The 22,020-nt window shown below is 44.2% G+C and overlaps 1 protein-coding gene across 9 annotated transcripts in view; it reads left to right on the top strand.

The window, feature by feature from the left end:
* Positions 1-22,020, top strand: part of SNED1 (sushi, nidogen and EGF like domains 1) — a 2,618,914-nt gene that overhangs the window by 1,395,018 nt on the left and 1,201,876 nt on the right. For all 9 annotated transcript variants that reach the window (XM_078665627.1, XM_078665624.1, XM_078665625.1 and 6 more), the window contains 2 exons: positions 6,730-6,903; positions 9,033-9,146. In XM_078665627.1, coding sequence (XP_078521753.1) covers positions 6,730-6,903; positions 9,033-9,146 — 288 coding nt within the window. The remainder of the gene's footprint in view (positions 1-6,729; positions 6,904-9,032; positions 9,147-22,020) is intronic.

Here is a 22,020-nt window from a genome sequence, read left to right as displayed (position 1 = left end):
TAGATGCTAAAGTTGCAATTCACTTTTTCCACATTCCAATAAGAGCAAACTCACTTAAATGTTTTTGGGGAGCATTGATAAACAAGGCAGCTTCCAGAGAGGGTGAAGCGGGAATGTTGTTCGTCCTGCAGGTCGAAAAACAGGAAAATTAGTCATTTAGACTGGAATCCAATAATACAGAGTTAAACCCACAGATGGCGGCTGTAATTAATATATTTTATTCAGATGTTGACTGAACGCATCAAAGCAAGGTTTAGTATAAAGTGTTCTTTCCTTTCAAAACCCCGGACATACCACTTATTTGGCTTTAAGCCATTTCAAGGTATTTCAGTTTGCGCTGGGACATATTCCATAGACGGACAGTTTATGTTAGTATCACTTCATGGAGTTATTTTTTTTTAACCGTTACATGGATACAAAATATACAAATTCGATGCCCATGTATTTTGTAGATAAGCCGGAAAACACTTGAAGATCCGAATGCAATTACAAAAACGGAAATCTTCTCTTAAAAATAAATGACAACACTTGAGACTGGCATAGAACTAGGACAGCAAAAATGCTACTTCATCCGGCATTCGAAAGACACATGTAACACAAGTACACGTATTTTTTAAATTTATATTTCAGAGGCTAAAGTAATACATATAACTGATGCTAACAGACGAAGCTGTCGTTTACAAAAGTTAACTTGTAAATATGAAATGTTTGACCCCAAGCCTGCTTTCTTTAAAATAAAATAACACATTGTGTATAGGTTTAGGAATTTCTCATGAGGCCAGATTTCACCCACAAAAAAACTTACTTCTAGACCTTGTCTTTGGCAACCTGTTGCACTCCACACCGTACAATCCCTTCTAATGGCTGTAAACGTTGCAATCAGAATATGAATAGGCCATGGTGTGGAAATAAACACACACTGGCAGGTTTTAATTGCACAAGCTGCTTTAATGCAAATGCCCTAATTACCCATGTTTACCAAAACGCCGTTTTCCTACTACGAGTGCATAGGAAAAGGAAACAATGCATTACCCATCCCATCAAGACAAAAGCATTTCTACTGATGGAAACAAGCATTTGCACTGCAATAGGTCTATTGGCATTGTAAATGACAATGCCTTTTATTTATGTGTTTAAAAAAACAACACTTAAATAAAAGGCATTGCCATTTACAATGGCAATAGGTCAGACTTTCGTAACACGAGACCTATTGCATTGCAAATACTTTGCAAACCTGATCCAACACATAATAACTGTGCCCCCGTCCCTGCCCCAATGTATGTAATAGCATAAAACTAAAATGTGTATGTGTATGTGCTCCGCCGAGACGAGAAAGCAGCTGCCAGAGTCCCTCGCCTTCTATGGCGGTGAGCGGTGTTTATTGACAGAATTGTGAGAAGCAGCTGATCTAAAAAAAAAATGCATGCCTCACAGGCAGGGAAGCTGCGGTGTGCTGTGAGGCAGCTAGAATCTGGGGAGAGACCCAGGGATAAGTGCCCGAACCCGCCCCTAAACTGGCACGAGCTGTGGAAGAAAAGCTTGGCCACCATGTCAACAGATGAAAGGACGCAGGCGCCGAGTTGATGAAGGAAAAGACGCCGCCTACCTTGTGAAGCGGCGCCATGCAGAAACCAGTTGCAACACATATTAAACAAACTGTCGACAGGTTGGATGGCCCCTGCGGCGCCCGGGGGAGATGGTGACAGGAGGACGTGGCGCCGCCTAGGGTCCGTAAACAAGCTGTTGCCATTGTGACAAAAATATAGTGTGTCCCGACACATAAAGGAGACTGTGTAACGATGCAAGTGAAAAATCCAGTCCGGATTGGCGAGCCCAAAAGGAGACAGGGCGGTAACAAAGAAGCCTTGTTTTCAATGGGAAGCCAACGTTTAGCATAAAAGATGACGCCAGCCAATAGGAATGATGGGCGGGGCTTCAAGTCCCCTTCTGAAATCTACTCGATTACATAAAGCCTCGTAGAGCGAGCAGCGTGTGCGCGTTGCAACGCAGGACTGCGAAACCTAAAAATAGATTGTTTTTAGGGGGAAAAAAGTGTGGGGTATATATGACCAGGTCGGGAGTCTAGAGAATGCTGCAAGGCCTAATTACCCCGCGGGCCAGTGAACAGGAGGGGGCAGTGGCCTTATCAGCAACAAAACATTGACCCCTCCGAAAGAGGAAGAAAACAGCACCTCCAATTACCAGCTGTACCCACTCACCTCCATCAAGAACGCACAAGTGCCGCCTCTGCTCCTGCCAGGGCCGGGCCTCCCAGGAGAGTAGGCGTCCTTGCAGGGTAGTTATTATTAAGGTTTTATAATAAATACTCCAGATTGAGGCCATATATTGGGCCCACACGAAAACAACTCAAGATGGAACATTGCACGCATTTTAGTAGTCTCACAGACTACTCATTTGCTATCAACACGTCAACAGCAATTCCTATAGTGTTGCCCCCTAAAGTGCGCAGGCTGCGTAAAACCTATACTTTAAATTGTAAAATTCGGGATCGCCTGACATTTAAATTTTAAGTTACATCATTCCCTCGATTTTCACTCGCCAGAAGGGAGAGAACCAGTCGAAAAACGTAACAGTCACATCGCCTGGCGACAGGAGGAGGCAGGATTCACACCCGCACTACCCCACCTGCACGTCAGAGGGCCAGAGAGCACAACAACAACACCGCTCACAAGAGAAGCACAACTATATCCAAAGCCTGGAACTGAACTTTCTACATGATGGGGACAGGTCTTTAGTGATGGAAAAGGGTGGCAGCATTGGGCGCTCTTGAAATGGAGGTTTGGGGGAGGGGGGTTGCGCTCCGGCAGTCTGCTAAAAAATGGTGCATTTAAAGAAGACAGAAAGCGTAAAACCGAACTTTGCTGTAGGTCTGCCTAGGGGAGGATATGTGTTTTTTAACTGACTCGAGAAAAAACATAAGTCGATAAAGCTAGAAAAAGTAAATAACTTCATATAATCTCAAAACGGACCAGCTGTAAATTGCAGTCCAAGTGGTACTGTGCACCGCGGAAGTATAGTCGGGCAGTTTAGGAAAGTAAGGCGCAGATGCTGCTGCCACGGAGGCCTCCCCCAGCACAGACACGAGGCCCTGCCTGCTGCGCTTAGAGGTGAGCCAGGGGGCAGGGGCGCTTCTGCTGACGACGTCAGGAGCCCGCGCTTTGTTTTTTAAAAATGTTATCGTCAGGATTCGCTCACCCAGCACGAATCCTGCTGATTTCTTTCTTTTTTTAAATCTTTTTTGGCTCTGGAGGTTCCTGTGGGACTCCCTGGGCAGGCCTAAGGGGTCAGGGTGTTTCTACCCTGCCCCCAAAAAATGTTTTTCACCTTTTATTTTTACTCTTTTCTTGTGACTCGGTTACCAAGTCAAAAGATGGCTGCCAATACTTCCTGGTTTGGGGTGTTGGCAGCCAATCAAAAGTCAGCTCGTGCTCGGGAGGAGTCGCGACTCCTCCTCGGTGCTCACATTTCGAAACTTTTCTTTTTCTAAATTCTCTGGAACTACTGAACGGATTTACTCAATTTAAAAAAAGGGCTCATTCTGAACCAAGACCTACCTTTTTGCCAAATTTGGTGTTATTCCGTTCAGCAGTTCGGGCTGCAGCTTTTCTAAAGTTCCTATGGAAATTAACATGGGGAAAACTCGTTTTGGGACCACCCTTTTTTCTTGGTCTCCGCTTGACGAATCACCCCGAAACTTTCAAGACAGGAGCTGACCGGAGCGCCCCACTAGTTTTAAAAAATTCGCGAAGATTCGTCAACTGGCGCCAAAGATATTGGTAAAAGAAAAAACACTTTTTGAATAGAAATGAGGTTCTAACTATAACTACCTATTGGCGACTGCCAGTAGGTAATATATATATATATATATATATATATATATATATATATAGCATTTGTTTCCTCTTCCTGAAACAAATCAGAACAGACAGCGGGGCTGCAGAAATTCTTTTTTATTTCAAAAGTGAATGACGCGTTTCAGCAGGTGTGCTTTCATCAGATGGTTGGATCCCAGGTTTGGCTCCACCGTTTTTTAACACAGTGCTGTCTCTCTGTCATTGGAGGAAGCACCAGGCTAGATTCCCATTGGAGAAAAAAATCATAACCACTCATGTAACTGCAACTCCCAGCATTCCTCAGGGTTGCATTGGTAAACCTGGAAATGCTGTTGTCACCTCGAATGAGAGCGGGCTGTTCCAACCAGTCATGTGAGTTTCAATTAGTGTCTATATTGGTTTTGCCTGGAATTCCATATTTATAAAATACTATTGGGTTTCCTACACCCCTTCGTCCAGCCACCAATGCCAGAAGATCACACCTGGAGGCGCAGCTTCAGTAACCCACGCCTCACCTTGAAGTCAGGGTCTGATTTCCAGCAGGTTACCAATCCTCTCTGGCTTGCGGCGGTCCCAAGGTTTTGAATACCTCTAAAGTTCAACTTTTCGCCTTTGCCACTTAATGTTCTCTCTATATATATATATATAGTTTTTATACTTACCTGTAAAATACATATATTTTCAAATGCAACCTTGTTCGCGCATATGCCTTTACCAATCATGTTGTTACAATGAAATTAGTTTTAAAGGCATGGTTTGTAAAGGCATATGTGTGGTAAAATTTTGCGTTTTAATAGTAATGAGTTGTAACAGCACTTACTTTGTTACAACAGGGTAGTAATGGCATGCTTTGTTAGGGCATTTGTTGTTTCATCATACATTTGGCATAGAGTCGAGTATATTGAAGGGCATAGAGTGGAGTAGAGTATCGTAGAGTGGAGTGGCATAGAGTGGGGTATGCATGGTGTGATAATGCACTTCTAATAAAGACAACACATTTTCAATTGAAATGACAATTATATTTGCACAGACATGCAGTTTTACTAATAAAACTATATAGCGCTAAAAGAAAAATGTGCGGAAATGCTATTGCATAGTGTATTGATTTTTTTTATCATGTTCAAATATTTCGTTTCCAGCAGAGTTAAGAATTACAAAAAAAGTGTGCTTCATGAGTGCTTTCCAAATTCTGATATTTTCTGAGATATTTGCACACTTCATGTTGTTGTGTGCTAGAAAGAAAACCTTTAGTAAGTAAATAAAATAAATGTGTAGTGTGCACAGTGCCCAGAGGTGCCAGGGTGCTAGCAAAACCCAGAAGCTGCTAGAGAGCCAGGAGAGTAAATAAAATAGGTGAGAAAACTCTACACAGAATCAAAGGGAAAAAGCCACCACCTTTCACCCCCCCAGATTGTCAGATAAAGCCTCTCACTTTGATGTCAAAGAAAGAAAAGTACACATCAAGCTCCTTTGGAAGACAGAGCCTGACATTTGACCTCTGTCTTTGAATGCACAATAAATGCAACAAGATCAGAACAGAATGTAAAGGTCTGTTTACAGAGAGTGATCACCCGCAGAAGAACATAGTAAATAAGCTATGCCTCATAGGCAGGACAAAGACATGGTGGACAGCCTAAAACAAATAAAGCCAATAAATAGAAAGCTAGCAAATGTGAGTTACAAACCTTAAAGGCAATGCTAAGCAATTGGGCAGTATGCATTCCCGAAAGCTTTCCAAATGTCCCCAAGATGTCTTTATCAAAACAATACCTTTGGCTTAAAAATCGAAGGAAATATGGCCCATCAGGGTAGTGTATTTATACAGGATCTTAGTCATATGGGTTAAGAAAAAGACATAAATAGCAGGAAGGTTGAGAAGCTTATTTTGGGCTTTGCGCCTGCAGCTAATCAGTCATCGATTAATACAGTGAAGTGATCGATTAATACAGTGAAGTGAGGTGACAGTAGGAATGAAAGAGTAGCATGGCTGCAAAGTTGATCACTCAGTCTTTGGGTGATAGCGTGTAGTTTGAAAGTTATACTAGTAGTCTATTACAGTAGTCTTAATTTGCTGATGAAAATAACGTTTATGAGGGATCATATGGGTCAAATGTCTTTGGAGGTTTAAGACAATTGAGCTCAATTCAAGTTTTTTAGTTCACCATAGTTTTCATACCCATTTCAGCATCTCACGTGCGGTGAAAATATTCTTGGTGCCCTACAACAAATATTTTCCTCTGCTCCGGGAAAAGGTCATGCAAGTTATAGGAGTGGTCTGATGTTCTCTTTCAAGAAGTGCTCTAAACAACGTATTTATATTAATGCCTTAATGCAACACCAGGGGGCTTTTCGTGAACAGTTGTGCCAGTTCAATGCAGAAGGCCTCTTTTTATTATGCATCTGCTCTGTCTACATCGCGTACATTTAACTCAGAATTTCTCGGGTTTAGTGCATTGCAGGACAGTTCAGAGACAGAAAGTAATGGTTACTTATTTCTTCATCCGAGCTATGGTGTCTGAAAATCATGCACTTAATTGGAGAAACTCCGAGTTAGATGCATGCGCTTTCGACAGTGCAAATGCATACATTGGTCCCAGCACTAACCCACACAACTATTCTGAGGCAGTTGCCTAGGGTGCAAAATTCTTATGGAGCGCAATATTAAGAAGAAAATGTACTACTAATTTTGCGGAAGGAAGTGCTAACGGTCCAGGGACAGGGGGTGCAATATTTGCCTTGGGTGCTGGCAACCCATGTTATGCTGCTATTGGTTGACCTTTAAAGATTTTTAATATTTGAAAACTGCATTGCTGCAATTTCTGAGTTTGAGGATATCGCAGCTGACTTTCTTTTGCTTCCTTCTGCCATCACCTAGAGCTAGACTGTGGAGTTCCTACAGAGGTGAAACATTCCCGGGTGACCTATAATTCTACAACGTTTGCCTCCGTGGCCGAGTACCACTGCAACTTGGGTTATATCATGAGCCCTAGAAACAACCCCCGAATATGCGGTGCTCATGGGGCTTGGAGCGCCCCTCCAGAGTGTGATGGTGAGTAGTGAAACAAAAAGACTAGTGTGTTCTGAAAGGGAATCATCTCAGGAACTCTCCCTACTCACTCAGAAACCCGCTATTTTGGCTTAACAGACAGTGGGGGATATTCTCCAGAACGTGCAATAATTATCGCCAACCTAGGTTAACGCAATTTTACATAACGCCGTCAATTGCGGGTATTCTCAACACGCCGGCAACAGGCGATAGTTTCCTGATGACACGTCATATGTCTGCGTTAAAATTACTGGGATGCCGATAAAAAAGGAAACCCAAACGTAAAAAAGTGGCGATGGTCCCAACAGCGATAAAAATGTCAGCATAAGAAGTGCCAGGCTTGCTATCCACACGTCAGGTGGGAAAAATCACCATAAAAGCCGCCAAAAAAACCCAAAAACACAAAACAACTGAGAAGCACTTTGTAGGAAGCGGGAGCAACTACAGGGGTCAACCAGAACCACACAACCCCCCCCCCCCCCCCCCAGAGGACCAGCCAGGGACCTCGGGGAAGGAGAAGGGAAGTTCTGCATTGCCTCGGTGGTAGTCAAGGGGGGGGGGTCCTGGGGGTGGGGGTGGTCCTGGGGGTGGTGGCGGTGGGTGTTGTGGCCCTTTTGGGTCTCCAAGCTGCATGATTAGTAGCTCCATGGCATCTGTTGGTCTTCAGATGTGGCTCTGGGCTGGGCTCCCCTTATACTGCAGGTTTTCTTCCTACTTAAGACCAGAAAAAATCAGGTCTTAAGTCTCTGCTGCGAACGTGCCTTATCGCCTGTTTTGGACCGCATCACCGATCTGGCTGGTCGTTGAGAATATCGCGAAGTGGTGTTATCGTGCGTTTTTGCATGGGAACGCCTACTCTGCATATGATAAGCGTTAGTTGTCGCTGTCAACCATGGCAATGTTTTTAGCGGCAGCTATCGCAGGTAAACTGAGGATGTCAGCTCTTAGCATAAGCTTGTGAATAGGGCGATACATCTATCACCACTTTAGTAGCGGAAAAGTGCTGCTAAAGCGGCAATGAGTCCTTGAGAATATGCCCCTTTGTATTATTGGAAAGCGGGTCTGGGAGTGTTGTCGAGATATCAGGAGCCCGGAGGGAGAGCTGAGAATAGGGCCTCTTGGATGAGGCCCCAGGTGATGATGCCCAAGAGGAGAGGGAACTGGGCAACACGATCTAAGACATGCCTGGCAGGTGGGGGGAGGGAATGGAGGGGGGGAGTTGTCCTTTGGCATGAAGTAAGCAAAGGCAGCATATAACATATAGTTTGTTACCTCTCAGAAGCAGATAATGTCGAAAGATTTCATGCATAGGCGTTAGTCATACCAAAACTGAACTCGGACATAACGTGAAACTGTTCGATAAGAAATGAGAAGGGGAATGAGGCATGACGATTAGAATGTACTGCAATGTCAACTATATAACGAATGTATCTAGTAGAGGATTAATAAAATGTTTTTTTTTCAAAAAGTGTGTAATGGGAAGGCTACAGTTTACTACTATATCAAAGCGTCCTAATATTTCAAATCTAAACACATTTACTTACACAAATTAATAATGCTTGACAAACAGTTGTCTTTAAAGTGTAATAATGAGATACCTTTCTCTCACTTCCTTTCCTTCTTCCTTTCCCTCTTCTCTATCTCGCTACCTTTCTCTTTTGTCTCTCACGTCTCACCATTGCGTTTCTCCTGTCTGTCTCTTTCAAACTTATTTCTCGCTTTCTCTACCCTTTCCTGTTTGCTCTGTATTCCTATCTTTTCCCGTACCTCAATCCTTTCTCGCCATGCTCCCTATCACCCTCCATCTTTATCTTGTGGACTTTCCATCACCCCACTTCCCCCCTCTTTCCTTGGTCTTCCTGGTGTCTTTCTCATTTACCCACCCCCCTTCTCCGCCCTTCGACTTTTCTTGTACCTTATTCCTTAACTTTTCTATTTTTACTGAACACCTTTTCTCCTTTCATCAATATTTATTTCCATTGTCACTTAATTTCTCCCCCTTTCCCTACTTGCTCCTCTGCTTTCTCCTGCTGTCTTTCCTTAATGTCCATCTTTCCTCTTGCTGATTTCTTGTTTCCTTCTCCTTTTCCTGTCCCTTGCATTCTTCTCCTCCCTCTTTTACCTTTGTACAGAAATTGACGAGTGTGCATCACAGCCATGCCTAAATGGAGGAGTATGCAAGGATCGTGTTAACGAGTTTCTATGTGTGTGCGAAGAAGGATATACAGGATACTACTGTGATTTCGGTAAGAGAGAAAAACACTTGCTTACATTCCTTTAGCCATTTTGTAAAAACAAAGTTTCTTGGGTTTTATCAACTTTTGACATTAGTAGTCATTGCAGGATAAGAACACAAGCATTTACAATGCAATAGGTCTCGCAATGGCATTGTTTTGAGCTGTTGGCATTGAAAATGTTATAAATATTTTTTCCCTTTGTGAAGCATTAATCAAGTAATGGCGTTGTAAACGACTATTCCTTTTAGCCCCTGTTGACCCCCACATACAGACATACATAGAAACCCCACTACAAACGGGCACACATGAATGCACACGCTGAGAAACACACGCACCCCGTGAGACAGACACACTAATACATAGAAACAAAGGGTGAAGTTTAAGGTGTGCTGCATTATGCACAAGTGTCTTTTGAGAAAAGGCCCTCTATATTTGCTTAGCAAATTTTCTCCCTACGTGCCTCCACGGTCCTTGAGATCTAGTGAACAGGCCTTGCTGCAGATACCTAGAGCAAAAAAGGTGAGACAAGGGGACAGAGCACTTTCCATTGCGGGTCCCATGTTGTGGAATACCCTTCCACTTTCCTTGAGACTCTGCAATGAGCACCTCGCATTTAGGCGACAGCTGAAAACGTTCCTATTTTAAATCATGGAGACACAGCGACAGGTTGTTTATTTGCTTCTAGGTTGCCAAAGGCGCGGAGATACTCCTTCGGGAGGTGATCCTAGCGCGTTACAAACTCGCAAAAAAAAAAAAATAGAGGCACATGGGTGCACCGAAGCATGTGAGCACACACGCAGGCACACTGAGTCACAGGCACACTGAAGCTTTGGGTATGGCAGACTAGCCGACACACCCGACACTGTCACACTGAGTAGAGGCGCACACATGCTGAGAGGGATGTTTTAATTATCAAGCTCAAGGTGCTCACTGTAAAAGTCAAGAGGAGTGGAAGACTGATGGATTATGCAGTGAACCAAAGGATAAAATTAAATACATTTTAAAACCCTATAGCGTTTGCTCACACACCACAACTACAATGCACACACTAGCAGATCGCCGAACAAATTAGAACCATTGAAGTCATTTGCACCGTGTAAGAACTAGAACAGCAAAGAAATACTGAAACGGTGGTGCGCCAAGATCCGAGCAGCTCTATGGAAAGCGCTATAAACGGTCAACATTATTAATGACATGGTCGCAATAAACTGATTTTGCACGTCTGCTGGGTGTTTCTGTCATGTTTATACAAGTGGGACTACGAGGTACATATCTAAATAGAAACTATCATGTAAACACAATATAGACATGAAATCACTGTGCAATCTAGACAGATCTGAATGTTGTAAGGTGCCAGCAAACCATTATCCAACGAATGCCCCACTTTTAAGTTTTTAGGTGCTGTAACCTCTCAGTTTTCTAGGCGCGGCCTAGAGATTTGATGGTAGCGCTAGTCTGATTGAGGAGCCAGTGAAGCATTCGGGTTGCGGGCTGGTGCTTTTGTAGGCCAAAGCTGCCCCTTGCTGCAGTGTTTGGGGTTCTGTATAATCTTTTAAGGTGGGACAATCACTGTTAAGCTAAGCTTGTTGGTTGGCCAGGCATCGGTTTACTCGTGTGCCAAGAACCGTGAATTGCTATTTTTCTGGGATAAAGGGGTAAAACATTTTAAGAACATCTGGTCTCATTGTTTTTCTTTGTCTACTCTCCCAAAACGTACCCATGACCCCTCCCCTACATGCATACATGACGCTGAGATGCAGGCCAGTGTACATTGTTGTTGGTGGTACAGCGCTTTTGAGGAGGACATTCCATGCTTGGCGCTTTGCTTTAGGCGGGCATCATTTCTTCTGCAGCAGCATCAAGAGCTGCTGTACATCAAGGGCTACGCCTAGGCGCATGGGGCTTCTGATGGACATAGATGAGGTTTATGTTTGCCTACCCTGAGATCTGACACAGAGAGGGACGCCATAGAAGCAGCTGCCCACGAGCACACAAGAAGGCAGCAATGCATATATGACGAGCTCATGGTTGTGAATCACTTCATCTCACCCATCGCACAGCCGCACAATGTAGGGGGGGCACTCATACATATGGCAATTGGAAAGTGCTCTTTCATTGGATTCCAAAGTTCCAATCAAAGACCTAGGTGTTAATAAGATAGCTCAGTGGGTTGAACTACCTTCAGGCCACCAGCTTCCGACCTAGCACGTCCCACTCAGTCTTTTGTCCTTCTGATGTCAACATGGCAGCCACATTTCCCAGGTCAATGCGTGACTAGTGAGACCAGGCCCGTTTTTTTCTTAGTATTCTGGGATTTGTTGTCTTTTTTTATTAACCCAGTATAAAGCCGTAAACAGATGTTCCGGAATTCTAAGACAAAACATTGGACTGGGCTAAGGAGTCACCCAGGGACCTGGGAAACTTGGTAGCTATGTAATGATATGCGTGCAGCCTGAGTGAGAAATATTCTTTAGGGCAAACATTACATCCAAAAAAGCGGTGCATTGTGGTAGTTGTAGTCTTACTCTTCAGTTGTTGCTAGCTTCACTTCACACAAAGCCGGTGCCCTTACAATACATTGCTGTACTGTCAATAGGAGTTAATTTCTGGAACAATACGGTTGCATTGAGGGGCACAGACCCCTCGCCCCCCCATCCCCCAACCCCCACCGGCGGCTCTTTGTCGCTCCAACAACAGTGAATTGACTTTCCTGTAAAACAGAGAAATACTCTATTAGTGGCATCAAAGGCAGCCTGGCAGCCATGTCTCTTGGGGTGGCCAGTGTTTTGTTTTTGTGAGTGAAAGGCTGCGAGTGAAAGGCACGGCGGGGAAGGGGCGGGCACTTCTTAGAAAAACCATTGGTACTGACCATTCAGACAGGATGTAAGAAGTGCCCAGACAAAGGGAGTTCTGTGAGATCTGATCGCCATACTGCACAGGGTGTACCAGGGAGGGGTCGCATAACCATTAACTTTGTCTCCTCTCTGTGCCAGAGCACACTGACGAGGTGCTGACAGGCAGGGGCGTGGTCTACGTCTGAGAGAGGGGGTGCAGACTACAGCAGGGGGCGCTGAGGGGCTTAGTGGTCAGGAGAGGATTAATTCCAGGTCCTTTGTGCAATTACTGAAGGGGAGCCCTATGAGAGCCCAAGTGCCATGGATGCTCATAGCTTGCGTTGTGTGTGTGTTTTTCTAAGTTGTTTAGAGATATATCGTTTTTGTTTACAAAATTGTATAGTGAAAGTCTCAGCCACAACAGGCAGTGGGAGTTTGAAAACTTTCTACATGACAAAGATTCAGGTGCCAAAAAAGGCAGATGATGACAATTCTTACCCCCGGTAGAGGTGCAGGACACCTAAGAAACCAAATAAAACTTTGATGTTCGCGGCATGGGCTAGAAGCTGGTTTTGCAAATCTCTGAGACTCGAGTGCTGACGTATATAAACATCCTAACAGTGGGGATCAGAGAAAGTGCAAATCAACGAAGGCTTCCAAAAACAAGTTACATGTGCACCGAGGCGGCGGAGTTGGGGAGCTAAAGGGAGGAGAGGCTCCCTGAGCATACGTGTGCTCCGAAGAGGGGGGGACGCTGAAGCGAGGCGACCTCAGTGTGCAGGGTAGTGCCTGCAGACTTTCTTATCTTTAGGGTGGGCCATCTGTTTCTAATAAGCATGGCCACGCTAAGACTATGCTAATTAGAAACAGATGCTCACCCCCCCCGAAGATAAGAAAGTGCTTCATGACAGCCGTGAAGCAGAAGACCCAGTCCGCATGGGCCAGACTAAGGGGAGAAAGGACAGTGGCTGAAAAGCATAATTTTCAATGGGAAGCCAGCGTTTAGCATAAACGCCGGCGCGACCCAATGAAAATGATGGGCGGGGCTTCAAGTCCCCTTCTAAAATCTCCTCTCTCACTATATGTCTTGCTGACCAAGCAAGCAGCGCATGCGCTGCAATGCTAGGCTAGACCTAAAAAATGGGTAGGTTTCATCAGACACACTACAAATTTCAGTACATGAGACACAAGGAACCAAGGTTTAGCACTTGCACGATCAATATGAAAGGGAGATAATTAGTATCAACAGGACGTCGGTTGCAGTGTGTATGTCCTTTTGTAGGCTAATAAAGAAATGTACTGGCTCACAATGAGGATAATTATCTGAGTCAATCAGCTTCTTGCTGCCACATAAGGCATCATAATGGTTCTGTATCTTGTTATGTGTCTTAGAAGAATGAGGGGGGGCCAGAAAATGATTATGTAAAGTCTCCTCCAGCTAACGCTGAAGGCTGAGAATGGGGATGGGTTGCAGAACTGGGAAGAAAAAAACAGGGGGTTACTCGAGCAGTAATGGTATAATGATGCACAATAGAATTAGGGGAGTTTACAGGCCGGAGAGCAGCAGTGCTAAGTTGAGGCCCGGGGCTACTGATGGTTTCCAAAGGAAGCCGGGTATCACGGGCCTCTAGATTTGGGACAGTGAGAGTTCTCTTCAGCTAGGTCCTTGAACTGCATTAGCGGTACAAAAGGGGGTGGCATTAGCATGGTGTCCCAGGCTGCAGCTATAGGGTGTCGGCGTATTCGTCAGGCTTTTTCCCAGTGCAGTGCAGAGCTTTCTGCCTCTCCCTATCTGAGTAGTGCTTTGTGCCATTGGGAGAGATGTTGGGCTCTCCAGTGCATGGTTAGGAGACGCTTTTCCAATAGGAGGGAACGTTGGCGAAGCGCGCCCGTGCCCTATGGTTTTTCTGCCTGGTAGCATTTTGTTAGCCACATGTTGACACAGAGTAAAATGGAATATGTGTCACTTGGCTCCCCTCCCATTCTTTTGCCTTACACATATGACTTGCACTGCCAAAACCAAAAGGTCTGTCTTTGGCTGTGTGTTTTGTATTTTGTAATCCTTTCTTCCAGTACTGTACAGTTTATATGATAGTGAAATATATTATTTTTGGTAAAATAGTATGTATTTCATGAAAAATGCACACTTTTTTCTTTAGGATTAAATCGTTTTATTGACAAAAGGTAAAGCAATACAGTTACACAGTAGGTCGCCTCTAACCCCAACCCGTCCGGCCATGTTTTTCTTTAAACAGAATATTAACCTCACACCTAAGATATTGAGGAAGAAAAAGATAGATAAAGGGGCATATTTACAAGCCTCTATCACCACAAGAATGTCACTTTTAGCGACATTCCTGTGGAATAGTGGCTTCGCCTTATTTACAATGCGCCGTTAGGCCACTTAACATGGCTTTACACCCCCTTGTAAATAAGGCTCCCTTTTCACGCTACACTTATCGTGAAAGGGGTGGGCAGTGGGTGTTATGGTGGGCTTTCCGCCGCAACACCCATTGCTTATGACGCTGCCCCATGTTTATAAGGGTGGCGTAAATAGGAAGCAGCTCCAAAATTAAGACCAGGTAAAAACCTGGTCTTAACATGGCGAAACGAGGGGAAATACTCTATTTCTCCTCGTGTTTGCTGTTTCTATGTGTGCTGCATTGTGCTGCACACATCATAACAGCGAAACTCCATGAATGATTGTTTTTGTGCAGGAAGGTGTCCCATCCTGCTCATAAACAATCATAAAAAAAATGACGGTTTGCAACGCCTATGTGTGCTGCACAATGCAGCACACATAGAAGTTTCAAATCACCATTTGCGATTATTTTTTTGCAGGAAGGGACACCTTCCTGCACATAAACAATCATTCCCTCAACAAAGACACCTTTGTACTATAGAGCAAGGGGGCCTGCATTGGCTCTAGGCAGCTTAGTTTAGCGCCAGCGCTAGGGAAAACGCAGAGATGGGCTGTTTCTTTGTAAATACGGCTCATCCCTGTGTTTTTGGAATGGCGGAGCGTGGCTTTGGCACTTTATGCTTAACTCCACACTCCGCCATTCCATTGAAAATATGCCCCATAGTCCCCTACATACCAACCTGAACACAGCCAGTACAAAATATAATATGCATTCTCAACCTTTAACAAAACAAGTTAGTTTGGTTAGATATAAATTAGAAAGAGACACACATAGCAGAATGACTGCAAATCCAATAATCTGAGTACATGGGTTATTCAAAGAGCAAACATCTGTATCACAGATGCGGACATAATGTTGTGATAAGCAACATCATGCAGCATATAATGCATCAACCGAAAGACAAGAGCTAGCCAAAGATGCCGCAAAGCACAAACTCCGCCTGAAGGATATCATAAATGTAGACTCAGACTGTGTTCAAAAGGGAGAAAGAGGGGATACCAAGGGGCAGCACCAGCGAGTCTGCAAATCAACCTTTAAATTATCAAAATATAAACTAATATAAATAAATAAAATCGTAAATCCAATATTTATAAAGCATGAACTACTCACTCTTACGTGTCTCAATGCGCTGAGGGCTGTCGTGGAAATTAAGTGAGCTATTGCCCAGAGTCACATGGTGCTGAGCTGGAGCCAGGGATCGAACCGTGAGCCCTGTGCTACGAAGTCAGCTGCCCTGGCCGCTGCACCACACCTCTCCATGGTGTTTGGACAAAATATAGCATAAAAACTGTTATGTTACAAAAATATTGTGTCTAGAATATCGGAATGTCAAAAATATTATGAACCGGAATATTGAAGGGAAAAATTTCGTTTTGAATGTTGTTTTCTACTTTGTTGTAAACAATATGGTTTCATAAAATATTGTAATATATATCATTTGTAAGTATTATTTTATATGTATTTTATTGTAGTGTTTCCTTTTTTTTATTTGTTCAATAAGAATTTAATAATTATGACTTTCTTAAATGTTTATAATTATATCAATGTGTAGAAATAATGTATATATCATTTTTTTTAAGTAGCAGGATGTTGGGGTTTTAGGGGATAAGGAGGGTGGGGAGGATTTTAAAAAGTGACTATTCTATTGTAAATGTAATGTTAATTTTTGTAATGCTGTGCAAATTAATATAGAAACATTAATAATGTCATTTTGTTAAAATAATAATTTTCTAAATAGTATTTCATATTATTTTTAGAATGTTTTGATAAAATATATGAACTAAAAAAAGTATTTTATTTTATATATTAAAATAATTATTTTAATTATAGAATTGTTTGAAAAAATAATATTTATTACATTGAAATGTATAATGTAAGAAATTTGTAAATTTAGTTCATTACCTATTTTAAATGTAAACCATTTTTATTAGAAAATTGTTATTGACATTTTCATAGTATGTCTGTTTTTTTTTTTAAATGTGGGGAATAATAATGTCATTGTCACTAAATTGTTGTACTTTAAAAAAAGTATAATGTATCAAAAAAGTGCAAAAGTAAGTATAATTAAGTTATGAAAATATAATAAATATGTAGTATTTATGAAGTGGTATTTAAGATTTATTTGTGTATATATAGGTAATAAGTTTATTTAAATCTTATTAAAACATTTATAATGACATTTGTAATATTTCTATTATTGGAATAAGTTATGTTGTTGGGACTACATATTCTAAAATGTACTAATGTAAATTACATTTAATTTATAATTATTATATGATTAGAAAGTTTATTTTATATCTTTTTCATATAGTCAAGTGATTTATAAATGTGGATTTCGTTTTTTATGTTATGGTTTCAAAATGTAGGAATATTAATAAATAATAAATATATATTATTTATAAATAGTGATTAATATATTATATTGTATGTTAATGTCCATTTTAAATACATAGGGGCTGATTACGATGGCAGTCGTAGGCACCTCTGCGGTGCTGGTTGTGGCGGAAAACGTTGTTTTAGTTACAACTGCGACGGTTCTCGCGACCGCCATATTACAATGGGCAAAGATAGTCCTTTTTCCATCTGTTGCTGTGTTTGCGGATCCGCCAGAAGTTTTGTTCCGCAAGGGAGCTGGAGGAAGGCAATAGAGAAAGCCCGCTGTGCGGAATGACGTTACGTCCGCCGGACAGATCACGATGCGTCAACCAGCCCATCAGAACGCAGCAGAGCAACCACCTCTTCTGAGATGGCAGAAGCACAATTGCAGAGATTGAAACTCAGTCCGAGACTCCTCCACATGTTCCTCGCCGCCATGGATCCTGCTCTGCAAGACCTTCCTCTGCTGTACCTTATCCACTACCAGCGGTTAAGACGCCGTCACGGTCAACACCGCAGGTAAGTTAAAAACATATCCCTGCATACAACCCCTGTACAACAACAACAACAACACACAGCTGTCGCACTGAAATATGTGTCCTGTCTACATCAGACACCCTGGCGGAGACAGAATTACATACCATAGTCTAAGTACGCATGTCTTGCAGGTAGGTAAATTGTCGCCTCAGTATCAGGGGCACCCATCTCCATTAAAATGATTGCATCTAACCCGGTCGTGGCGGTCACGTCACCACAGCTGTGTAGCCGCGGTAAAACATGCCCACAATGTTGTAGGAGTCCAGCACATTGTGCCAGGCAAGCAATATCATCATTACAACCGCCACACCACATATTAATAAGAGAGGCACCGCTCTGCACAACATATCTGCAGCAAGAAGTCATGTGCAGGGACACTGTCTATAGTGACATCGCGTTAGGATCATCAGCAATTGTATAGCAACATCAGTGAGGGATGAGTCCTTTTGAAAGGACAATAGTCACCATTGCATCCAAATAAGGGTCAGTCCACATACAATGTGGAACAGATTATATTTGAATTGACACACCACTGCCACATAATCACAGATCAGCACACACCCCAAGCAGACATTGGTAAGCTCATCACATACAATTGCCGACCATACCACATAATGACAGCACATACCATGCAACACAGTACAACATTTCTGACTCAAACATCAAACTCAAAGTAAGCAGCAGTGTGCATTTGACTCAGTTGTGTACTGCTGCACTAAATGACACATGTGAGTATGTCCTGTACATCAACAACACTGACTATACTGCCACTTCACAGAACACCTCCATACCATTACTTCACCTCAGCAAAGGTAGCACCAACTATAAAATATTGAACGAATGCCAAAGTGTCAGGAAGAGTCCATCTTGACAGCAGTAAACTCTGACATGAGATTCATGACAACCCTCCTTTTCCTCACATCTGCCTTCCACTCATGTGAATACAAGTGAGTAATTGAAGAAATGAAGAGTCCCTGTGCAGATTAACAACCTTGGAAAAGTTCAATCTGCATGTTAAGTCCTTGATACAGCTCACACTCTTTAACTCTGCCTCATACACATTCATTCATTAATAACTTTATTCGGGTATTATCATAAGAACAAGCATAAAAGTACAGTAAAATACAATCAATAAAAACTACAATCAAAGATTAAAAGGTAAGGCATCAGCCAATCGTTACTTGAAGAAAGATTTTCATATACAAATTGATTTCCGCAATCTAAAAACATTTCTAAAAAATTCAGAAATGGATGCAACTATAAAAATGGTATCTAATTTCTGTACTGATAAAAAAGCTGGGCGGCACCGCTTTACTTCCATTTCCTTCAATATCGGAACAATCAGCCTCTTCCGTGGGAGTACATAAAATTTACAGAAAAATAAAATGTGAATGTCTGATTGTTCTGATGAGTCATCACAGGGGCATTTGATCATATGTCTTGACCAGGTATTCATCTCAGGGAAACTGAAAGCTCTTAAAAGAATGTTTAACCTGAATCGGGTTAATAAGAACCTTTCGCGGTCACTCATGCATAAAGTTATGCATGGTTGTAATTTGCTGGAGGTCATTATTAGTTGGTGAGCTATTACTGGCTTTTTTTTCAATTCCTCTGCAGTTCTTATCTCCTCCAGGTACTTCATGCATTGATTTTTTAGCTCTTTCCTGGGGATATGACACATTGAGAGTGGGTCATCATAATATTTTTGACAGCCCAATTTTGTTAAAAAGTTTTTTACAAATGACAACCATTCTATCTTGCTTGCATGCTCTTGGATTATCGCGTCCTTTAAAATAGTGCGGTTCAAAGCACAATCCTCAATGGTCCACACCCTATGCCACAGAAGTATAGGTTGGACCTTGATGGTGTCTTCTATATATGATTGTCCAACTTCCGTATGACAGATGTAGGTTGAGACACTCTCGGGTACTGCTAAGAGATATCTCAGGAACATGTTTTTCACTAGCTGGATACATTTTATGTTAGCATAACCCCATATACCAGCGCCGTACACAGCAATTGCTATACAGGTGGCGTTATAGATTTTTAAAAGTTCCCCAACTGGCTTTTTTCCCATTTTTTTTGTAAAGTTTTTTAAAGCCATTATGGCTCTACAAAACATGAGTCTTCTTGCATCCACTGCACTTGTCCACATACCTTTTTCGTGGAACAGTATGCCTAAGTAGGGAAAGGTGGGTGTGAAATCCAGGGGACTAGAATTGATGTAGATCGTTTTTAGGTCGAGCTGATGTTGCATTCATGCGAAGCATGAATGCATCAGCTCGACAACTTATGCTGCCCGTATTTAGGAGAGTGGACAGCTACCAGACGCGCGCTTTGACGAGGTCGGATTTCACCTCGGGAGCGAGCGTCTGATAGCTGCGCATGCGTGGTGCAAGCCCTGGCTCTCACACAGACACAGACAGCCCCCACCCCTCTGCATGCACGCACGCACACACACACACAGGCGCGCGCATGCACACGCAGGCATACGGCACACATACAGGCACACATACAGGCACACTATCCCCTACCTCGCATTCTCTCTCAATCACACACAGTCACGCATGCGCACACACTTTCCTTCGCGCACACACGCACACACGCGCGCACACACTCCCACCTCCCCACCCCCCCAGGCATACACACAGGCACGCACGCACTTCACATCAGCCCTGGGCCCCACTCACCGACTGCGCTCTTCCGGCGGGGCTCCTCACGGCGCGGCGCGTCTCATCCTCTAAATCGGGGCTCCCTCAGGTCAGAGGAGCCCCGCAACAGGCGCCACACTCCTCCTTTTCCCCGGCCCCCTCCTGGGGACCCGGGCTACCCCGGACGTCAGGGCGCTCCATGCGCCGGTAGCTCGCAGCTCGCGGACCTCGGGAGGCGGGACTTCCGGTCGGCCGCGAGCCGATTGGCCGGCCGGGCAAGAGCTTCCGGGTCGCCGCAAGATCAGCTTTCAGCGGCGCCGGCACACGGAGCTCGCTTCTCCAGGCTCGGACTGCCCCTGTGACTTGGATTTTGCCCACCAGGACCGTCCGAGGGAAGGCGGTGAGGACTCGTTTTTAAAGGTAGTTGTATTTGTGATGAAATGCAGGCTGTGAAGACAAAAGTTCCACAATCGGGTGCCTGAATCTGAATGTCTCACTCCACATGTGCAAGTATTAAAGCAACCGGATAGCAAACACAATCACAGTCATATGAAAACGAAGGAAGTACTTCAGAACATGGGTAACAAAAATATTTTTTTTTGGATCCATTTCACGGCGAAGCCTGCAACACATCTTCCTGCCAGCAGGTCTCCCAGCCTGTTCCCAACCCGTAGTTATCTGTCAGCCCTTCTCCCAGCGCACAGCTCTCCGAGCCCATACCGTTTCCTGGCCGCACAGTTCCCTTTCCCTGTTTCTGCCCACATGTCTCGGTCTGCACCCCTCCATGCCTGTACCTCTCCCCGGCTGCTCCGCTCCATCAACCTTCGCAGCCCATTGCTCTTCCTGCCCACACATCGCCATACATTTTCCCAGCCGGTTCTGCCCTTTCTTCCCTCCTCCTCCTTTCCCTCCTTCACCTCTACCCTGTGCTGTCCTGACCTACTCCCTTTTGTACCTCAGCCCCAATGCCTGCTACTCCCAGCTCCATTCACCGCGCCTTTTCGCCTCCTTCCTCAGGTAATAATAACTCCTGCGTCACATAGCGCTTCATAAAGCGCCGCTGCCATATCTAAGCCCATGAAATAAGAGAAGGTAAGAGATGGTACTATCAGTGAGTGCTACTCTCCGGTTTACTTTGAAAACATGGTCACACAACTCGGGGGTTTCCTGCAGCTTGTGTTGGGGTCCTCCAGCCTCAGTGACGTGTGGGCGCCCTTCACTGGAGCAGGCTCCCAGGGTCACACACTGACGCAGCGCTTGCACTGCTGCGGGCACCGAGGGTGCTGCACTGACTGTGGTGGTGGGCCTGGGCCAGGGCAAAAAATAGCCGAGCTTGAGTTGTGTACTTCCCTCAGATTCATCCAGTGTTTTTTTAATGACCTTTGAATCCTCCTGGCATGCGGCTTCCTGTGTTTCAGGGGGAGGAAGAGGGAACAATGGTGGCTGCGGTGCTCTTACCTCACTTTTTCGCAGAGATAGAGGCTCAGCTTTATCTCGTGGGCTAGGTGGAAAGTCTTCCCCAGAGAAGGCTCCGGGGACCGGCCTCTCAGACACACACTGGCTGGTGGTGGTGGAGTTACTCTACGCCCAGAGTCTAGCCTCTCAGACAGAGTCAAACACGGCCTCTGTGGTGGGGTTACCCGGCCTCTCGGACACAGCCTTAGTAGTGGGGATAGCCGTCCTCACGCACAGTGACTGTGGGTTCTCTAGTGAGAGACAGTGCTGCGGCACTGCGAGTTCTCTAGTGAGAGTGCTGCAGCAGTGACTGAGTGCACCAGTGAGAGAGAGGGATGCAGCACTGTGAGTGCTCTAGTGAGTGCTGCAGCAGTGACTGCGTGCTACAGTGAGAGAGAGTGCTGCAGCAGCGACTGCGTGCTACAGTGAGAGAGAGGGATGCAGCAGTGAATGATTGCTCCAGTGAGAGAGAGTGCTGCGGCACTGCGAGTGCTCTTGTGAGAGTGCTGCAGCAGTGACTGTGTGCTCCAGTGAGAGAGAGGGATGCAGCACTGTGAGTGCTCTAGTGAGTGCTGCAGCAGTAACTGCGTGCTACAGTGAGAGGGAG

Source organism: Lissotriton helveticus, chromosome 11, assembly GCF_964261635.1.
Source record: "Lissotriton helveticus chromosome 11, aLisHel1.1, whole genome shotgun sequence".
Classification (NCBI taxonomy): Eukaryota; Metazoa; Chordata; class Amphibia; order Caudata; family Salamandridae; genus Lissotriton; species Lissotriton helveticus.
This window is presented reverse-complemented; position numbering and strand designations above follow the sequence as displayed.